The 16,663-nt window shown below is 35.8% G+C and overlaps 6 protein-coding genes across 6 annotated transcripts; 4 read left to right on the plus strand and 2 right to left on the minus strand.

Moving 5' to 3' along the window:
• Window positions 1–220: 220 nt before the first annotated feature.
• On the minus strand, window positions 221–2,050 carry FG379_000364 (uncharacterized protein; the record flags this gene model as incomplete). Its single annotated transcript, XM_067325774.1, has 1 exon — window positions 221–2,050. The coding sequence occupies one exon, from the start codon at window positions 2,048–2,050 to the stop codon at window positions 221–223; it is 1,830 nt and encodes a 609-aa protein (XP_067183318.1).
• A 636-nt stretch (window positions 2,051–2,686) lies between these two features.
• Window positions 2,687–3,436, plus strand: FG379_000365 (phosphoglycerate mutase; the record flags this gene model as incomplete). The annotated part of the gene is made up of 1 exon (XM_067325775.1): window positions 2,687–3,436. One exon carries the CDS (start codon window positions 2,687–2,689, stop codon window positions 3,434–3,436), a length of 750 nt encoding a protein of 249 aa, XP_067183319.1.
• Window positions 3,437–3,933: 497 nt separating this feature from the next.
• On the minus strand, window positions 3,934–7,104 carry FG379_000366 (uncharacterized protein; the record flags this gene model as incomplete). Its single annotated transcript, XM_067325776.1, has 1 exon — window positions 3,934–7,104. The coding sequence occupies one exon, from the start codon at window positions 7,102–7,104 to the stop codon at window positions 3,934–3,936; it is 3,171 nt and encodes a 1,056-aa protein (XP_067183320.1).
• An 800-nt stretch (window positions 7,105–7,904) lies between these two features.
• On the plus strand, window positions 7,905–9,470 carry FG379_000367 (membrane associated transporter; the record flags this gene model as incomplete). The annotated part of the gene is made up of 1 exon (XM_067325777.1): window positions 7,905–9,470. The coding sequence occupies one exon, from the start codon at window positions 7,905–7,907 to the stop codon at window positions 9,468–9,470; it is 1,566 nt and encodes a 521-aa protein (XP_067183321.1).
• A 250-nt stretch (window positions 9,471–9,720) lies between these two features.
• FG379_000368 (uncharacterized protein) lies at window positions 9,721–10,805 on the plus strand (the record flags this gene model as incomplete). The annotated part of the gene is made up of 2 exons (XM_067325778.1): window positions 9,721–9,750; window positions 9,810–10,805. The coding sequence occupies 2 exons, from the start codon at window positions 9,721–9,723 to the stop codon at window positions 10,803–10,805; spliced, it is 1,026 nt and encodes a 341-aa protein (XP_067183322.1).
• Window positions 10,806–11,166: 361 nt separating this feature from the next.
• FG379_000370 (extracellular protein) lies at window positions 11,167–16,137 on the plus strand (the record flags this gene model as incomplete). The annotated part of the gene is made up of 1 exon (XM_067325780.1): window positions 11,167–16,137. The coding sequence occupies one exon, from the start codon at window positions 11,167–11,169 to the stop codon at window positions 16,135–16,137; it is 4,971 nt and encodes a 1,656-aa protein (XP_067183324.1).
• Between the last annotated feature and the right edge of the window lie 526 nt (window positions 16,138–16,663).

The following is a 16,663-nucleotide window of genomic DNA, read 5'->3' on the forward strand; positions in this document are numbered from 1 at the left end:
GGTATTCTCAATAAATATTTTCCTATTATTGTTAATGCATCCTATCATATTTATTATCTCTACTCGGATTCCTTCAAAATAAAGCACTCCAAACGACTTATAGACAATCAAAGGTAATTCTAAATTTAAGGCGGGAATTCCAGAATTAGGTATAATAACGTGCATAAAAGATTAAATAAAAAAATGACAAAAAAATACTAAAATTAGTTATTATTAGATACTATGAGAGCAGACAAAGAGGTGTATCCAAAATAGACTCTATTTCTTGCGAAACAGTATCACCTTCACCTCCGCTCATTGTGTGGCCTACGTTTTGAACGTCAATAAAGCAAGTAATTGGAAGGGGGCCCCAAATATACCCATAATTGAATGGGATATCCGGTTGGATGGAAACACATAATAGTGAGTCGTTTTTAACCATTTCTATTTCAGCGGAGACAAACCACAAGAGCAGTCTCCCTTTTATTCCCTTGCTATTTTCCCCTTGAAACGGGCGTGGAATACACCAGATCCATGTTGAAAGTGGGTTGTCTATAGCGTCATAGTCACCCTTTACTGGGTGAATATCAAAAGAAACCCTATTGAGTATTTTTTCACGCTTTACTTCCTCCAAAACCCCGTCTGAAATTCTTCTAACTTTAATAGAATCTCCTCCATCGACAATCTTTTTGACAACAACTCCATCAAGAAGAAAGTTCTCTGAATTTTGCGATTCGTAAACTACTATAGAACCTGGAACTGAGTCTTTTTCTGTGAAATCTAAAGGGAGCAATCTCCACCAGCCTTCTTTTAATTCGAAAGTCGGAATCGAAGGTGGGAGAAAATTGTTCAACATTGTTACTTTTTTAATAGGTTCGCCATTTTCAAAATTGAAATCCGAAACAATGGTAACCTCACCAGTTTCCGAGGATAGCGAGTCAATTTTCCCTGTGACCCAGTGTAAAAATTTGTCTTCATCACTCAACCTAAATGTGAATTGAACCCGTAGGCCTTTTTTTATATCTATTTTTGGTAAAGAAGAAACAAGTGACCAATTAACACTGGAGTATTCTTCTACAAATACATTCTGATAAATCTGGCTCTGTAAACAGCAATCCGATGAGTTATTGTGAGGGAATAGGTGTGTAGGTACCAAATTCGCGTGGCCTTTCTTTCTAACTTGTGACCTATCAATATCGCGACAGATTAAAGTTGGTATGTTTTCTACAGGCATATCCTCTTTAATCACATCAGCAGACCCCCTCGTAGATCCTGTATTGTTCTTAATGTTGTGCATTCTACCAAAACTCTCAATCTTTATCTTTTTAGATCTTAAATACGGTAAAAGCCAATCACTCAACGTATTCTGCAATCCTGATCTCAAATCATCCATATATTGTCTAAAGTACCTTTTTTGAACTTCACTTCTCTCTATTTGATCAGGTGGAGGATTCTCCAATTTATATGCATCCACATTTGATATAAATTCTGATAATATATCTGGTCTAGTTGACGGCAGTAGTTTCCACTCCATAGAAGCTATCGCAGTCATTATATGTCCAGGTAGTTTTGGAGACAGCTTTGAAAGCTCTTGTCTCCTTGAAAACAACCACCAAATGTAATACGACCAATCAGAAATAGGCGAGTACTTCTCTGAAGAGATACTATGGTCAAAATCCTTAGATATGCAAGAAACAAGAATGCTATCGGTTCTCAGTCTATCTGTATCTCTTGAGCCTCCTACCACATCCAATATTCTTCTTTCTGTCCAAAGCTTTTTCCACAAAAAAGGTGCTGACTCATACTTACTTGATATTTTTCCCAACAAATGAGTCGGAACTGACCTATTTAAATCATTGAGTTTGTTTTCCCTTCCCCTACACAATTCGTGGAATAGTGGGTTACTCAAATAAGGTACGCTTCTGTATGGTTTATTATTTTGCACAGATTGAGTATTTACCCCTGAATGAGACTTGTTACAGTCCTCTCCATTTTCTATAAAAAACAAGATATTGTTAAGTATATCCCTATCTTTGTAAACTGAGTTATCTATACATTCGTGTTCGTACATAGAACAGACTTTACTTCAATTTCTATTCTTATCTACCTATATAAAACAAATAATTTCATTAACTCTTCAAAACTTGTCTGAACAAAGTACACTACTCCGCGGCAACAAAAATAACTTGAAAAAAATGGGATGAAATGTCTCAGAGCATTAAGTAAAAATAAAAACAAAAAAATATCATTGTGGAAAAGGGAAGAATTTTCTCCTGTATTTCAGAGACTACAATATATCGTTTGAATTCAAATAGACTCCAATAGTTTGTATTTGGCGAAATTATTCGATATTTCTACACAGCAAGATTACTACTAGTTTGCATATAACGGTATACGAAAACTCTCTCTCCCATTATTTGTCTTGCTAAATCCTATAACACAACATATACACACACATAGTTATTCGTTGATTTTTTCTTCCACTTAAAATTCACCTTCATTTCTCCGGACCCCTGCAATAAATCTCGGTAACGGTTTATAATTATAACAAAGTGGGGGTATTGTGAGGGGCCAATGCAAAATGATTGTAATGCGTATCTTTAAGAAGTACAAAATTGTTTTTTAGGGTGTTGAAGCTAACTATATATCTCAATATCATTAATTAGGTTTTTGCTCAGTAAGATTTCCGCCGTTACAGTATCTAAGAATGGCATATAAATTGACATTGATTCGTCACGGTGAAAGCGAGTGGAACAAGGAGAATAGATTTACTGGTTGGACAGATGTAAATTTAAGTGAACAGGGAATAAATGAGGCAATTGAAGCAGGAAGAATGCTTCGTGATAGGGGATTCAAATTTGACGTTGTTTACACTTCAGTATTAAAAAGAGCTGTTCTCACAACATGGACCGTTCTTAAGGAATTGGACAATGTCAATTGTCCGATTGTGAATAATTGGAGATTAAACGAGCGTCACTATGGTGCTCTTCAAGGATTAAATAAATCCGAAACGGCTGCCAAATTCGGTGAAGACCAGGTAAAGATATGGAGAAGAAGCTTCGATGTCCCTCCTCCGGTACTGGAGAAGTCAGATAAAAGATATCCCGGAAATGAGGCAATATATAATGGAATTTGTCCAACATCTCTTCCATTGACTGAATGCCTAAAGGACACTGTTGAAAGAGTCAAGTCGTATTTTGAGGATGTCATTGCTCCATCAATCATTTCGGGGAAGTCTGTTTTGGTTTCCGCTCACGGAAATTCATTAAGAGCACTTCTTTACCTCCTGGAGAAGATGACTCCGGAGCAAATCTTGGAGGTCAATATCCCAACAGCATGCCCTCTCATACTGGAGCTGGATAGCGACTTTAATGTTACCAAAAAGTACTATTTGATAAGTGAGGAAGAGCTAAAGTCGAAAATGGAGGCGGTTGCAAACCAAGGAAAAGCAAAGTAGACTAAGAGATAAGAGTCAAATATCGAGAAAAACTTTCTAACTATCCGTATTTCACTTTGAACTTGCATCTTTCCTTTTTTCTTCTGATTAAAAGACACTAATAAAAAAGACTGTGAATGCAAAAATCTATATTTAGTTGAAACATTTTTTTATTACCATTACAAGAAATCCGAACCGTATCTTGTTAATGTCATTTTGTTAAATGATAGTACTTACGCTTCAGCTTTGTTTTTTTTCTAGAGTAATGCATATTAAGCAAGGCAATATTTGGGGTAGCAATACCACCAAAATAGTGTTTGCCATTTGTTTTGTGTCAGTTCTCAATGTATTTTGGGACTAAACGAATATCAAGGTCTTCCGAATGGTAATTGGGAAGATACCGTAGGGATAATAAAGTTCAACAAAGTTGTAAATATCACCACTTAGTATTCATTAGCAATGCACTATTCATCAACAGTAGATATAATTCCATCTTCGTTTAAACATTCGTATTCTATTTATTCTTCCTCTTCTGATTCATCTTCTGTCGGAACAGACGAATCTACTTCACTGGCTTCCTGAGTAGTTGCTTTACTCTCTGTTTTTACTTCAGACTGCGACTTGGAAATTAAAATTTTATCTGAAGCACTCATATATTTCATTGGTTTGGAATACAACCTGAAAATAGAGGGAATCCTCTTAATATCCATTACTTTCTTTTCATGTGAAACGAAGCCTCTGAACGTAACTAAGGCCTGCCCATCCTTGAATATCGGGAAAACTGACCCAAGTCTTTGAGATAAGAGTCTAGAAATCTCTTCATCCGAGTCGGAAGTAAGAGGAAGCTCGGCAAAAACAGAGCAGATTGTGTTTGTGTTCATTGGAACCATTGAACCCTTAACCAGTTTATTTTGAACTTGTTCTGAGTAGTAAGCAAATAATTGTGCACGATTAACAATTATCGCAGATAAACCATCACAGTTTCTTGCCAAATCTGTTGCAACACAATTTCCTTCTGGTGTAATTGTCTTGCACCAAGCAGGATGAGCCTTTGTTTTAGATTCAATAATGAAGTCTTCAGCAAGTAGATATGGCCTAAATACAGCGTGATCTTTATTCAAGTAGAAGAGTGATCTTACTGTCTTATAATCATAAATTTTCGTTTTAGATAATTCAGATTGAGAAAGAGCCTTGTAACCAGATTTTTCACAAATACCCATTAAATCATCATCAGTTACATCCTCCCATTCAGAAACATGCAAACCAAATACTGCTTTGATTGACTGAATACATTGTTGAGCAGACGAGTTCTCATACGGATTGAGTTCCTGCAATGTGTATGAGACCTCTGAGCAAACATCACGATAGATTTTTTCATCAATTCCTCTTGAAAGCGGTGAAGAAGCTATTGCATCTTGTAAAGCATCAGATTTATGAACAGCTGCTCCGAATATACGAGATGTGTAAGGAGCAACTTTTGGGAATGTTCTCAAATTATAGTGGGAAGCAATTTCACCTGGGTTCATGAGAGCCAAGTTCAAAGGTCTTAAATCAATAGATGGCAATACTGGTGTATTAAATATTCCAACACAAATTTCACGTTTAATAAACTCATCCAATCCTGGCTCATTCTTCAAAATAGCTGTTGCTCTAACAACAGAATTACATTGGAGATCGTTTCTCATTTCATCATACATTACAACTAAAATCCTTAACGCTAAACAAAAGTCTTCAACGAATGCAAATGTACCTCTTTCTCTCGTCTTTAATGCTGCTTGCACTGCCATATCATAGAGTTTGCCTGAACCCATTGTCGGTAATAATCCAAATTTATATGGTTCTCTACCATATTGCTGAAGAGCCAAACACTCATTTGTATCTCTAAATAACCCACTTGGCTTTGCTGGTAATACTCTTCCTAATTCAGTAGGGCCATGTCTTTCCGCACGTGGAAGAGTAATTGGTCCAGCATCACCTGCTGAACGCCCCCAGAATGGAGCATCAACTGGGGAATGTCTCCTGAAACGGCTTACTCTTTCAACAGGGCCTTTACCCGGGAAAACAGCTTGAGCTGTGAAACTTGGAATCCCGGAAACCCTTTCTGGTAATTTGTATCCTGGAATCATTGATACTTTATATGGGCCAATAAGATGCCAGTAGTTATTAGAAATATCACGAATAATAATTCTTTGAGGTCTGTAGTGTTGTAGTGTTCTCACACTTTCTGCTAGTAAAGGTGGAAGCATTCTGGCTCCTTGCCAACCCATTGCTTCAACAACTAAATCACCACCCGAAAATCTAATTGCTGCAAGTGGCCAGAGCCCTGATGACTTTTCGACGAGCAATTTGCCCTCAATAGAAGCCCCAACTTGGGTTGGAACTGAAACCCCTGAAGTTGGTATCATTGTAATTGGTGGAGTAATGAAAACTCTGTAACCACGCGAGGCCAAATCCATTGCCCTTCCTTGCACTTCCATTACATTTCTTGATTTTGAATTTATCCACATTTGATGACCACCTGTTTTAACTTTTCTAAAACGCTCATGGACTGGATTCATGTCAGCTGGAGCCTGAAGATCAGCCGAAAGCTTTGATGGATCCCAAACCACTAAGAATGGATTCTTTGGATTGCTTTCATCTAAATATTGTCTTATTTTTGGAAAACTTCCAGGCATATATAATCCTGGCTTGATCATTCCTCCAGGTCCTACTCCAGATACAACTGAATCATGAGTAAGCCTATCAAAACCCATTCCTGCTCCTGGAGCACCTGGTACACCACTTATCGGACCAGAAACAGATAAAACACCTGGTGGTCCAATCGGCCCCATTTGGCCTATAGGTCCAGAAACAGATAAAACACCTGGTGGTCCCATTGGACCCATTGGACCAAACCTTGAGCCCCCATCGCCAGCATAACCTGGAATTCCTTGCATTCCTGGAACCCCTGGCATAAATGCTCCGGACATTCCCGGCATAAATGCCCCAGACATTCCTGGAATTCCTGCAGAAAGTCTAACTTTCTCCATCTCGCCAAAGGTTGATGGATATGGTCCGAGCATTGTTTGAGAATCAAATTGAGTTACTCTTGCCATAAGAGCAGCAACATGCTCCTTTGGTAATGGTTTGCCATCTGCATCGTGGGTTGGAACAGACAACTTTCCACCTGGATAGTTTAACATATATTTTTCTGGATGATAATTCGGGTTAATTCTCAAAGCATGAATTTCTTCAAGTGTTCCAGATCTTGCTGAAAAACCTCTCTTTTTTAAATACTCCAATCTTAATTTTCCTTTTACTCTACTTGAAACTTCACCATCAGTTTGAACAACAACTTGATGCATTCTATCATCCCAAGCCTCCTCTACTCCAGTCAAACTTAAGTCTGACGGGGCGAATAGAAAATTCCCAAAAGAAGCTCTATCTAATCTTGGCAATGCTGGACGAGGACCCTGATCTTCGAATCTCTTCCTTTGCTCCTCTGCAAGTTTAATTTGGGCAGCAACACTTGGTTTCCTTAAATAATCATCCCTAACTGCTGTACCATGAAAACCATGTGGATACTTTCCACCTAAAGCACTAGTCCTAACAACATTTCTTACAATATTCCCAGTTCTTGAAAGGTAACCTGTTCCAAGACATCCTCCAATAAAAGCCAGTTCAAAAATTATAAATAATAACTTCACCATCTCTGCAACTGTATATATACATGCATAGACATATATATGTTATATATATACACTCTCACCCTAACTTCAAACAGTCTATTTGCTACCAATATGTTTGTTTGCCTATGGTATGGATTGTGCCAGAAAATTTAGTAATTGCTTGCCTTGGAAAATACAAGGGACTATTATTAGCACACTTTCTTACTCCTCTCCTATTACTTTCCCTGATCACAGAAAATTGCTATGGGTTCTCCTCATTAGATCCAGTAATAACATTAATAGATGGCGCCAACATGGAGACTTGCATCTATAAATTTTTTAAGTACCCTCAGAAAAAAACCCTGCTATTCATTAGATAAATTAGTCGCGAACAATTTATTTTTTTGTTTCTTTAAAACAATATTTTCGCTTATTGTGCTAATGTTTCTTTCGCTATCTCGTTTTCTCATTTGACGTTGGTGTATTCTTCACTAATTGAAAATGTGTGCAATGTAAAATAGTTGACTCGTTGAATTCATTTAAAAATTAGGAACAACTTTAATTCTTAGTTTAATCTTATTCTACATTTTTTTTTCTCTGTTTTTATTTTGCCTTCTAGGTATTGTTTCTGGCTATTTGCTTTTCCCGCTAGATTTGTCGCCAGTTACCATTAATGCGACATACAAGTTAGAATAATGGGTAAAAATGGAGCTAGAGAAAAATATATTCTAATTTAGTCAACGAAGATTATTGGCTCACTGTTACAAATCTCATTGTCTTTTGTACTTGAATCTTTGGTATTTTGGTGTGAATTAGGGTTAAATAATAGAAAATGTTCAAATATGAAAAACGTATTTTATGCACAGGATAAACCTGTACTCGCAAATAATGAAAAAATGTACATCGAAATCATAGAGTTAAACAATGAAACGTCTAGTGATTCGGATGGTGACAACAGAAATGAATTTGTCTCCTTAAATAAAAAAATACACATAATAAATTTACTAACTAATGCAAAGGTGTTTGATTGCGTTTTACTTTACGGGTTCATTCAGGGGTATATGGAGCAGCTGTTTCCTGCAAATTACTCTTTATTTGTAAACTCCTTGGCTATGGACCCTGTTTTAATTGGAACGGCTGCTTTTCTTCAAAAAGTGGTTTTTACTATTGCATCGCCTTTTTGGGGACTTGTTATTGATAACTCAGAACAAGTATTAATAATGAAGTTTTCAATAATTTCTTTGACTATTTCAACACTTCTTATTTGTTTTTCAAGAACGGTTAACCAGTTATTTTTTTCTATGTGTTTTTGGGGATTTTTTTCAGCTGTTTTTGGTCCTATTTCTCAAAAAATAGCCTCGGACTATATAGAGGACAATAAAAGAGGTAAATATTTCGGAAAACTAATGTTTTATCAGTCAATTGGAAGACTTTTCGCACTCTCTCTTACAGGTATATGCTCAAGAACAAACGAAGTACATTCGAGATTGTCGTTCTTTGGATATTGGATATTTCCATTCATATTCGCAACTATATTTGGACTTTCTTTATTCATTTACTTGGACATATTTCTCACTGCCCAAGATGCAAATCACAATAGTTGCTTTAAATTCAAATTAAATATTAAAAATATTTCAAACGTCTCGAGTATGGGATATGTATTACGCTCTAAAACAGTGTTATGTTTATTCCTACTTGGAATGGTTAATGCAATTCCTCGCAGTGCACTAAATTTCGTTCCAATGTGGCTCCAATCGACAGGTCTATCCCACTCAAGTGCCGCATTTATTGTTTCAGCAAGTTGGCTGGCAGCAATCCTCATTTCTCCAATTATTGGTTTTGTCAGTGATTTATTTTTTAAGTTATCCCCCTCTAAAGGTAGAATAATAATGGCACAATCTTCGCTGATATTCCGTTCAATATTTCTATATTTTTTTATTGCAAAAGTTCCTTTTATTATTTCTAGCTATGCCTTTGAAAACCACAAGGTTATTTTATTTTCATTAATATCTTTCATCATTGGTTTATTTGCTGGGTGGCCTGGAATAGGAGCCTGTAGGCCCATCTTTTGCGAGGTTATCCTTCCTCAACACAGAGCCACCGTATTTGCGCTTTCATATACCTTTGAAGGCATTGGAGCTGCCTTCTTCGGTACTAGATTTGTTGGCGACCTCGCCATTTCTATCTTCGGATATAAATCTACAGCCTCTACTGCCGACATAACTACAAATCATACTGCACTTGGAAGTGCCATTCTTTGCATGACAATAATACCCTGGATGCTAAGCATCATGCTGTTCTACTTTGTATCCATAGAATCGAGACTTATGGCTAATAAGACAAAAAGTATTTCCGACATTGTGAAAAGCAGAAACTCGGAGAATTTAGTCGAGATTAAAGCAGTATAAGTATCTAATAACTAGATCCTTTATAATATATAGCATTTTGTCAAAGTAAACGCGAGAAATCTTTTGTTGTTGTTTGTTTCTTATCTGAAATAGCTGTTTCATTCCATAGCCCTTTATCCATCCAAGTCTACAACCAGGTGTTCACATATGGCGCCCAAATCGCATGCATTTTTTTTCTATCCTAATTAGGAAAATTGACAATAAGAAAACAGACCGGGAACAGTGAATTTTAATCTTTATTCTGATAAAAATGGATGTTACCAAGATTTTCGTTTGTGAGGTAAGTATGCAATGAGATTCTGATATTATCATAGAGTAACATTGATTTTTTTTATTTAGGAATGTGGATCCGCCTACACCTCCAAGGACATTTATAGTCGCCATTTGGAGGTTGCACATTCAAAAAAGACATTTACGAAAAAGATAATAGAAAGTTCGAAGTCGAAGCCTGAGAATGTGAAGAATGCACCAAATTATGGGGGTGCATATACTCAATCTTATCTGAAAAAAGACGACACTAAACAAACAAAAAGGGCAGACTTTCCAAGAGTTTCAATAGACCCGTTTGACCCTAAAGAGAAGGTTATTGAAGAAATTACACAGGGAATAGCCTCAGAGAGACTAGCGAAGTACTTGGAAGCTACAGGCTCGGCACTTGCAAAAGAAATACCAAGATTATCTACTCTTCCAACAATGAAGAAGGCCGAGACTAGCTCAAAACCAACTGATTGCATTAATGAAATCTCAAATAGCCTGCTCCCAATCCACCTTGACATGGTTAAACTATCACAAATACCACCAATTCTTGGCTTACAACTAGAAGTTTCAATGGGTTTACTTACGAATTGGTGTAATCAAGTGGAAAAGTATATTCAACTCAAAGAAAAGAAGAAAGGACTTTTTAGGGCAAGAAAGAAGGCCCTTTTGGCAAACTTTGAGAAAGTATTGGTTAGATGCAGAGGATATATCAATAACTCTCTAAGACCTGAAGTAAAAAAGTGCACGTCAATATGTTCATTGTTAGAGCAACAATTCAACGAAGTTGAAGGAATTAGATCAAAAGTTAATTTAATGATCAAAAGCGGATCCTACTCATCAGAGGAGGCTTCTGAAATTTATAAAAAGTATCAAGAAATTTCAAAAACATTTCTGCGTGAAATAACTGTGGATAATAAAAAAGTTCTCTTTTGGAATGCAACAGTAAATGAGATTCACAATCAAGTGAAAGAAATGACAAATTCTTTTAACGAGCAAATTGACAGTATTTGTGATGAGTTCTCATCAAAAGTCATATTCACATTATTCTTGCCACAAAAGGTTATTTACCTCGAATAGGAATTGAAAGTTACATGTTAATTTAATAACATTTATCAGGAGGCAAATACTAAGCAGTATTGAAGTCAACTGTTATATAAATCATTTATGTGAAAAAACGAATACAATATTTCAGCTTATAAACCACTTAGAATTTCTAATTTTACTTTTGCCTTTATTTATTAGAAATAAATAACCCGCCATTGCATTTTTTAAATCTTCGAGTCATTACATTTCGGTGATAATGCATAATATGTGATTAATCATATTTAAATATTTACCTGGTTGGATATTTGGAAGTAATATCAAATACCGGACAATTTTTTTGTTGATAATTTTTTCTTTTTTTTAATATAGGATAAAAAAAGAAAAGAAATATAAGATGGAGAATACGATAATAAGGTTTCTATTGCTTATTTTTGTGTGTGTTGGGGTAACCCACTCTCAGGACTCAGTAATTCCAACGAATCCGGAAAATTTTCAGCTTCCTTTGGACATCCCACAGGATTTTTACTATAATGTAGATGATTCAACCATGAATAACACAGTATTAAATGTAACAGTAGAAATAACGAGTGGAGAAGATTTGGAAGAGGATTCATCTGAAGCGTGGAATTTGCACATAAATAATGGTGAAACACTCCAGGAAAACGAAGCCAATTACAATGGGAGAGTAACATCTAATCCGACAAACATTGCAAAGAATATACCGGATATAAGAGCAGCAATGTTAAATTGTATAAATCAAATACGTTCAGTCGAAGGAGAAAAGGCAGCGGATATGAATATGCTTGCATGGGACTATACAATTGAGGGTTATGCAGCAAACACTGCTCATAGGATTTGTTCGACAGGAGTTGTTTCATCAAGTCCATCAAGCTGGCCATATAAAGGAGGCGATGGTGAATTAATAGCAACTTCGCCAAAATTAAGCGACGCAGATCCAAGAACGGTTCTAGATAAAGTTTGTGATTTGGTACAACAATGGAACAATACAAGTTCGTTTTTACCAAAACATGCGGACTTTTCAAATACATATAAGTGGGACATTGGTGAAAGTTTCAAATTGGCGGAGCCTTATCTTCAGTTAGTTCTTAGCAAAACTACATTGATTGGTTGTTCATTCCAAACAAACTGCCACGAAAATGTTGGGACCATTGTTGTTTGCCAATTTAGTGATAAACCAGATCCTGAAACACCTCCTTATGCTCATATTTACAAATCATTAAATTTAACAGAGCCACAACGCCAGCCATGCGGCAGATGTGGTTTAGGAGCTAAATGCTGTTTTCAGAATATGTGCATTGGAAGAGATATTGGTTCATCGTGTCCAAAATGTATTTTTTCTGAACCAATTGACGTAAATAATGATGATATTTCCCTTTGTTTAGATAAATATTATCAAACATGTGCAAATTCAAATTGTCCAGAAGCCTGTATCAATAAACATCAAATTCCTTCAGAGATATTGATTAACCAATGTCTTTGTACTTCAAAACAACTTATTGAAGATATGTTACTTTTTGATCAACTCCCAACTGATCCTCAAATGTCATATACTGAAGGATGGAAAAGAAAAAAAGTTTATCAACATGGTCTTTGCAGGAATATAAAAGTAGAAACTCAAAAGGTTGAAATTCCAGATGTGGGATCAAATAATGAGGAAATAATTGAAAATGACACTTTAGGTGTAGTTCCATTTTCATCTGAAACAATTAGATCAAGTATTGTTAATGCTTTAAACAGTATTAGGTCATCCCAACCTGCAGCAGATATGGCAATGTTAATGTACGACTTTAACCTTGAAGGTTACTCTAGATTAAGAGCAAAACAAATATGCGAGGCAGATGACAAACTCGTTGAATTTTTGGGCGTTAATGGAACATACCCACCCTATATCAAATGGCCATACAGAGGTGGTCCAGGTGAGACTATATTTGTCTACAATGAAACAGTTTCAATTCCTGATGATGTTGATAACCAGGAACTGTCGAATATTCAATTGGGAATTAAAAACCCGATAGAGCTTATTGAAGAAGCCATTGATAATTGGTATTCGGAGGGAAAAACATTTGATTTTCATAATTTAACAAACAATATTGGGAAGGACTTTTATAACTATCGCATGGTTGTTAGAGCAGAGGCAACTGCAGTTGGTTGTTCAATAGTTACAAACTGCAAATCGAAAGACATTAAAACCATATTTGTTTGTCAATATAACTATCCAAATTTTAAAGAACCAGTACACATAAAGGAATCAATTTTAAGGAGAAAATTGCTCGACTTAAAATATCTGGAATTTGATGTTCCTTATTTACATATAGAGGCAGATCCATTTTTATTACTTCAACAAAGAAGACCATGTGGACGTTGTAGAAGAGGTTCTACATGCTGCGAAAATAATCTTTGTGTGGGAATAGATATCTCACAATCTAGTGTAACGTTTGTTCCACCTATTTTAGAGAATCATCAGACAGGAGGATGCAGATCAGCATTTGTAAGACACTGTAGCCAATTAAATTGTCAAGTTAATTGTCTAAATCCAAGCAGTGCCTATCTGGCTCATCAATGTTTCTGTGTGAGTCCAGAGAATATGAACAAAATAGCGTTTGCAAATCCAGATGCCCTGGAATTGAATAACACTTTGATCGAGGAAGTGATTGAAAGTGACTCATTTAATAACAATACACGTATGTTATTAATTGACGGTGTTTCAACCCCTCATCCTATTGCAACTTATGGATATATTTTCGGTTTAATAAATTCTCATGGTTTGTGCCTCAAGCTTCCAGGTTATACTGAAGACTATGGAAATATATTGATGGATTCAATAGAAGCAAATATAACAGCAAATTCGGATAGAATCGAGTTTTCAGTTGACTCTGATAACGAAACTCTTTTGTCTGATGTCTTTATAGATTTGCCAGGAGACGATTCACTTTCCCAAAAAGATTTGACTGATAAATTTAGGCAAGAATTTTTGCTTGCAATAAATAGCTTTAGAAGCATAGTTGGTGAATTTGCAACAAATATGAATAAATTGGCATATGATTTTACTTTGGAAGGAGTGGCAAAATCTTCTGCTAAACAATGTCAAATTGCTTCTCTTAATCGTTACTTTGAAATAAACAGAGTCCCACCTTTAACTTATCTTTCACCAGCAAACGAGACATTATTGCCAAATAATGTTGCTTCCATTGTAGCAAATTGGGCAAAACCATTGGTGTCAACAACTGGAAGTATAGATACGTCAACATTTCTTGAAACGTTAAATAAACTTGGTTCACTTCCACACTCCACCAAACAGTTGTTCAGTGCTCATGCAACGTCGGTTGGTTGTTCAATTTTTTCAAATTGTCCAGAGGGTAGATACTTTGTTGTTTGCCAATTTAATCATTTAGACGATTCTATCCATCCGTTCAAGCCTATTGAGGATGGATTGAGTGTTTCAAAATCCCCCTGTAGTTGTTGTGGATCAGAGGCAACTTGTTGTGAAAACAATTTGTGTGTAGGTGGGAACAGTGTTGGACAGGACTTTTCCGTTTGTAATGATATTTCAACGAGGAAGAATGAGAATGGGAGATTGTGTAGCAAAGAGTTTTACAAGAACTGTAAGGATTTGAATTGTAAAGGGCAGTGTTTGAAACCCCTTGATGAAACAGATCCATTCTTTGAACATTATATATTTAATCAATGTACATGTAGTAAAAAGAACAGCAAAAGTTCTCCACAAGCAGGACTTTTGGAAGATGGGAAGGCATTAATAAGAGGAATTTGTACAAGCGTAAATACAACGAGGCTCGATAATCCTGGATTATTGATTACTCATGAAAATTTGTTAGATCTTGAGTTATTTACAAATGGAAGAAATGGAAATACAATTTCTCAAGCTCTATCTTCAGCTCTTCAGGGAGAATTGAAGGGTAAATTAACTACTTTGGATTCAAGGCCACTACTATATGCATTAAACAAACAAAGAAGTAGGGTGGGTGAAAAGGGGGCTAACATTAATATGTTAAAATGGGACTACTCTCTAGAGGGTTATTCCCAAAATTGGGCAATGGTTTGTCTTGCTGGATTTAATAATAATAGTCCACAAGAATATCCATATAGAGGTGGTGAAAGCGAAGTTGTTTACTCCGCAGAAATTGGTGAGGAATATGACGAGTTTACTTCACCACTAAAAATCGTTGAATCGTGGTTTTCTGGCGAGGAAGTATATGAAAGAAATAATGGGACAGTAACAATTACACCAAGAATATTGAACTTCTTAACTGTTTCCCAAGCCTCATCCACCTCAGTTGGATGTTCTGTAGTAAAAGGATGTCCAAATTCTGGATTTGTTGTGGTATGCCAATTTGATTCTGGAGTAAATTTGAACAAGTATCCATATTTAAAGATATCAACAGATGATTCAACAGTTCTCCCACCATCTCAAGCTCATCCATGTGGTAAATGTTTTTCAGGATCCACTTGCTGTAATGCAAACCTCTGTGTTGGATTGAGCCAAAATATGAACAGATTTGCGACTCCATTAATAACAAAATTATCCCCAAAGGACAATTGTATCCCCTCTATTTCAAGAAAGTGCAGCTCTGGAATATGTCCTGAAGGTTGTGTTCCACAAATTACAGCTAGTGAGTCAGAAAAGATACCATTATATAATAAGGACAATACTATTCAATTTTCTGTAAACCAATGTCAATGCACTCCAAAAGACTTTAATGGTCCCCCGACAGAAGCTTGGAAAATAGGTATGGTTCGAAAGAACGGCCAATGTGAGAAAGTCAAAGGTTATAATATTGAAGTTGCAAGAACACAAAACCACTACATTAAAGTCGTAACCAACTCCACTGAAGGTGAACATAAAACCGTAATTGAAAAGAAACCAGAGGAAGATGACTATTTTAAACATAAATTTTCAAGAAAGTGCATTGAACAAGCCAGGATTAATGGTTTATTACCAAAATGTATAGTAAATCCAATGAATTGTACGTTGAAAACTTTATGTTATTCATATCCAGACAGGCAGAACTGTTTCTGTGATGGGAATTATCCAAAGCAATGTGAAGCCCTTAAATTATGCAGAAAGGAGTTGACTGATATAATAAAAAGTGTAAAACCGGACTGCATTGGCAAGAATATTCTTTCTGAAAAGTGTCCATGCTCCAAAAATATATTTGATTTAGAATGTAGTTGTTCTGCATATCCAAATAACCCTGGGTGTCCCTGCCATAAGAACCCAAATTCTCTTATTTGTCAAGACTTGATGAGAAATTCAGAAGCTTCTCAACACAAAGTTTCCACAGCACTTTCTGAGATTTCTCGTGTTTCAAAGACACTCAGGGGTTGAAACCCACCATAAAGTCGAGAGATTTTTTAGTCTAGTTACGAATTTCTACTGAGTTATTTTAGACTGTTCATCCCTATGACAGTTTCATGGACACAAATAAAGGATATGACAGAAATCATGTAGCATTATTCTAGCTCATTCTCTGGTTTCTAAAGTTAATCACATAAATAAATAACTCTTTCTTTAAAGAGAATAAGTAAGGAAAGAATTACACTAAAATTTTAGTTTAAGTGAAAAAAAAAGTTTTCTTTAAAAAATAGAAATGCTATTCACAAAAAATAGGCTTCAATAAATTTAAGTATTTAGTGTCAGATGATGTATATAGTAAATCGCATTCAAAATAACAATATGTGATATCCCGTAACTTATTTCCCGTGATTTACTGTCATTTTTTATCGCTGTTATTAATTCTTCAGAATGAAAAAAAAACGAAAAAAATACCCAAACTTCTTTCCTTAAAATCCAGAGACCACTCTTAGAGGCGGGAAATTATCATTTTTTTCACAGCTTTGCTATTTCATAGGTA

This window comes from Cryptosporidium bovis (genome assembly GCF_009768925.1).
Source record: "Cryptosporidium bovis isolate 45015 chromosome Unknown contig_10, whole genome shotgun sequence".
Taxonomy (NCBI): domain Eukaryota; phylum Apicomplexa; class Conoidasida; order Eucoccidiorida; family Cryptosporidiidae; genus Cryptosporidium; species Cryptosporidium bovis.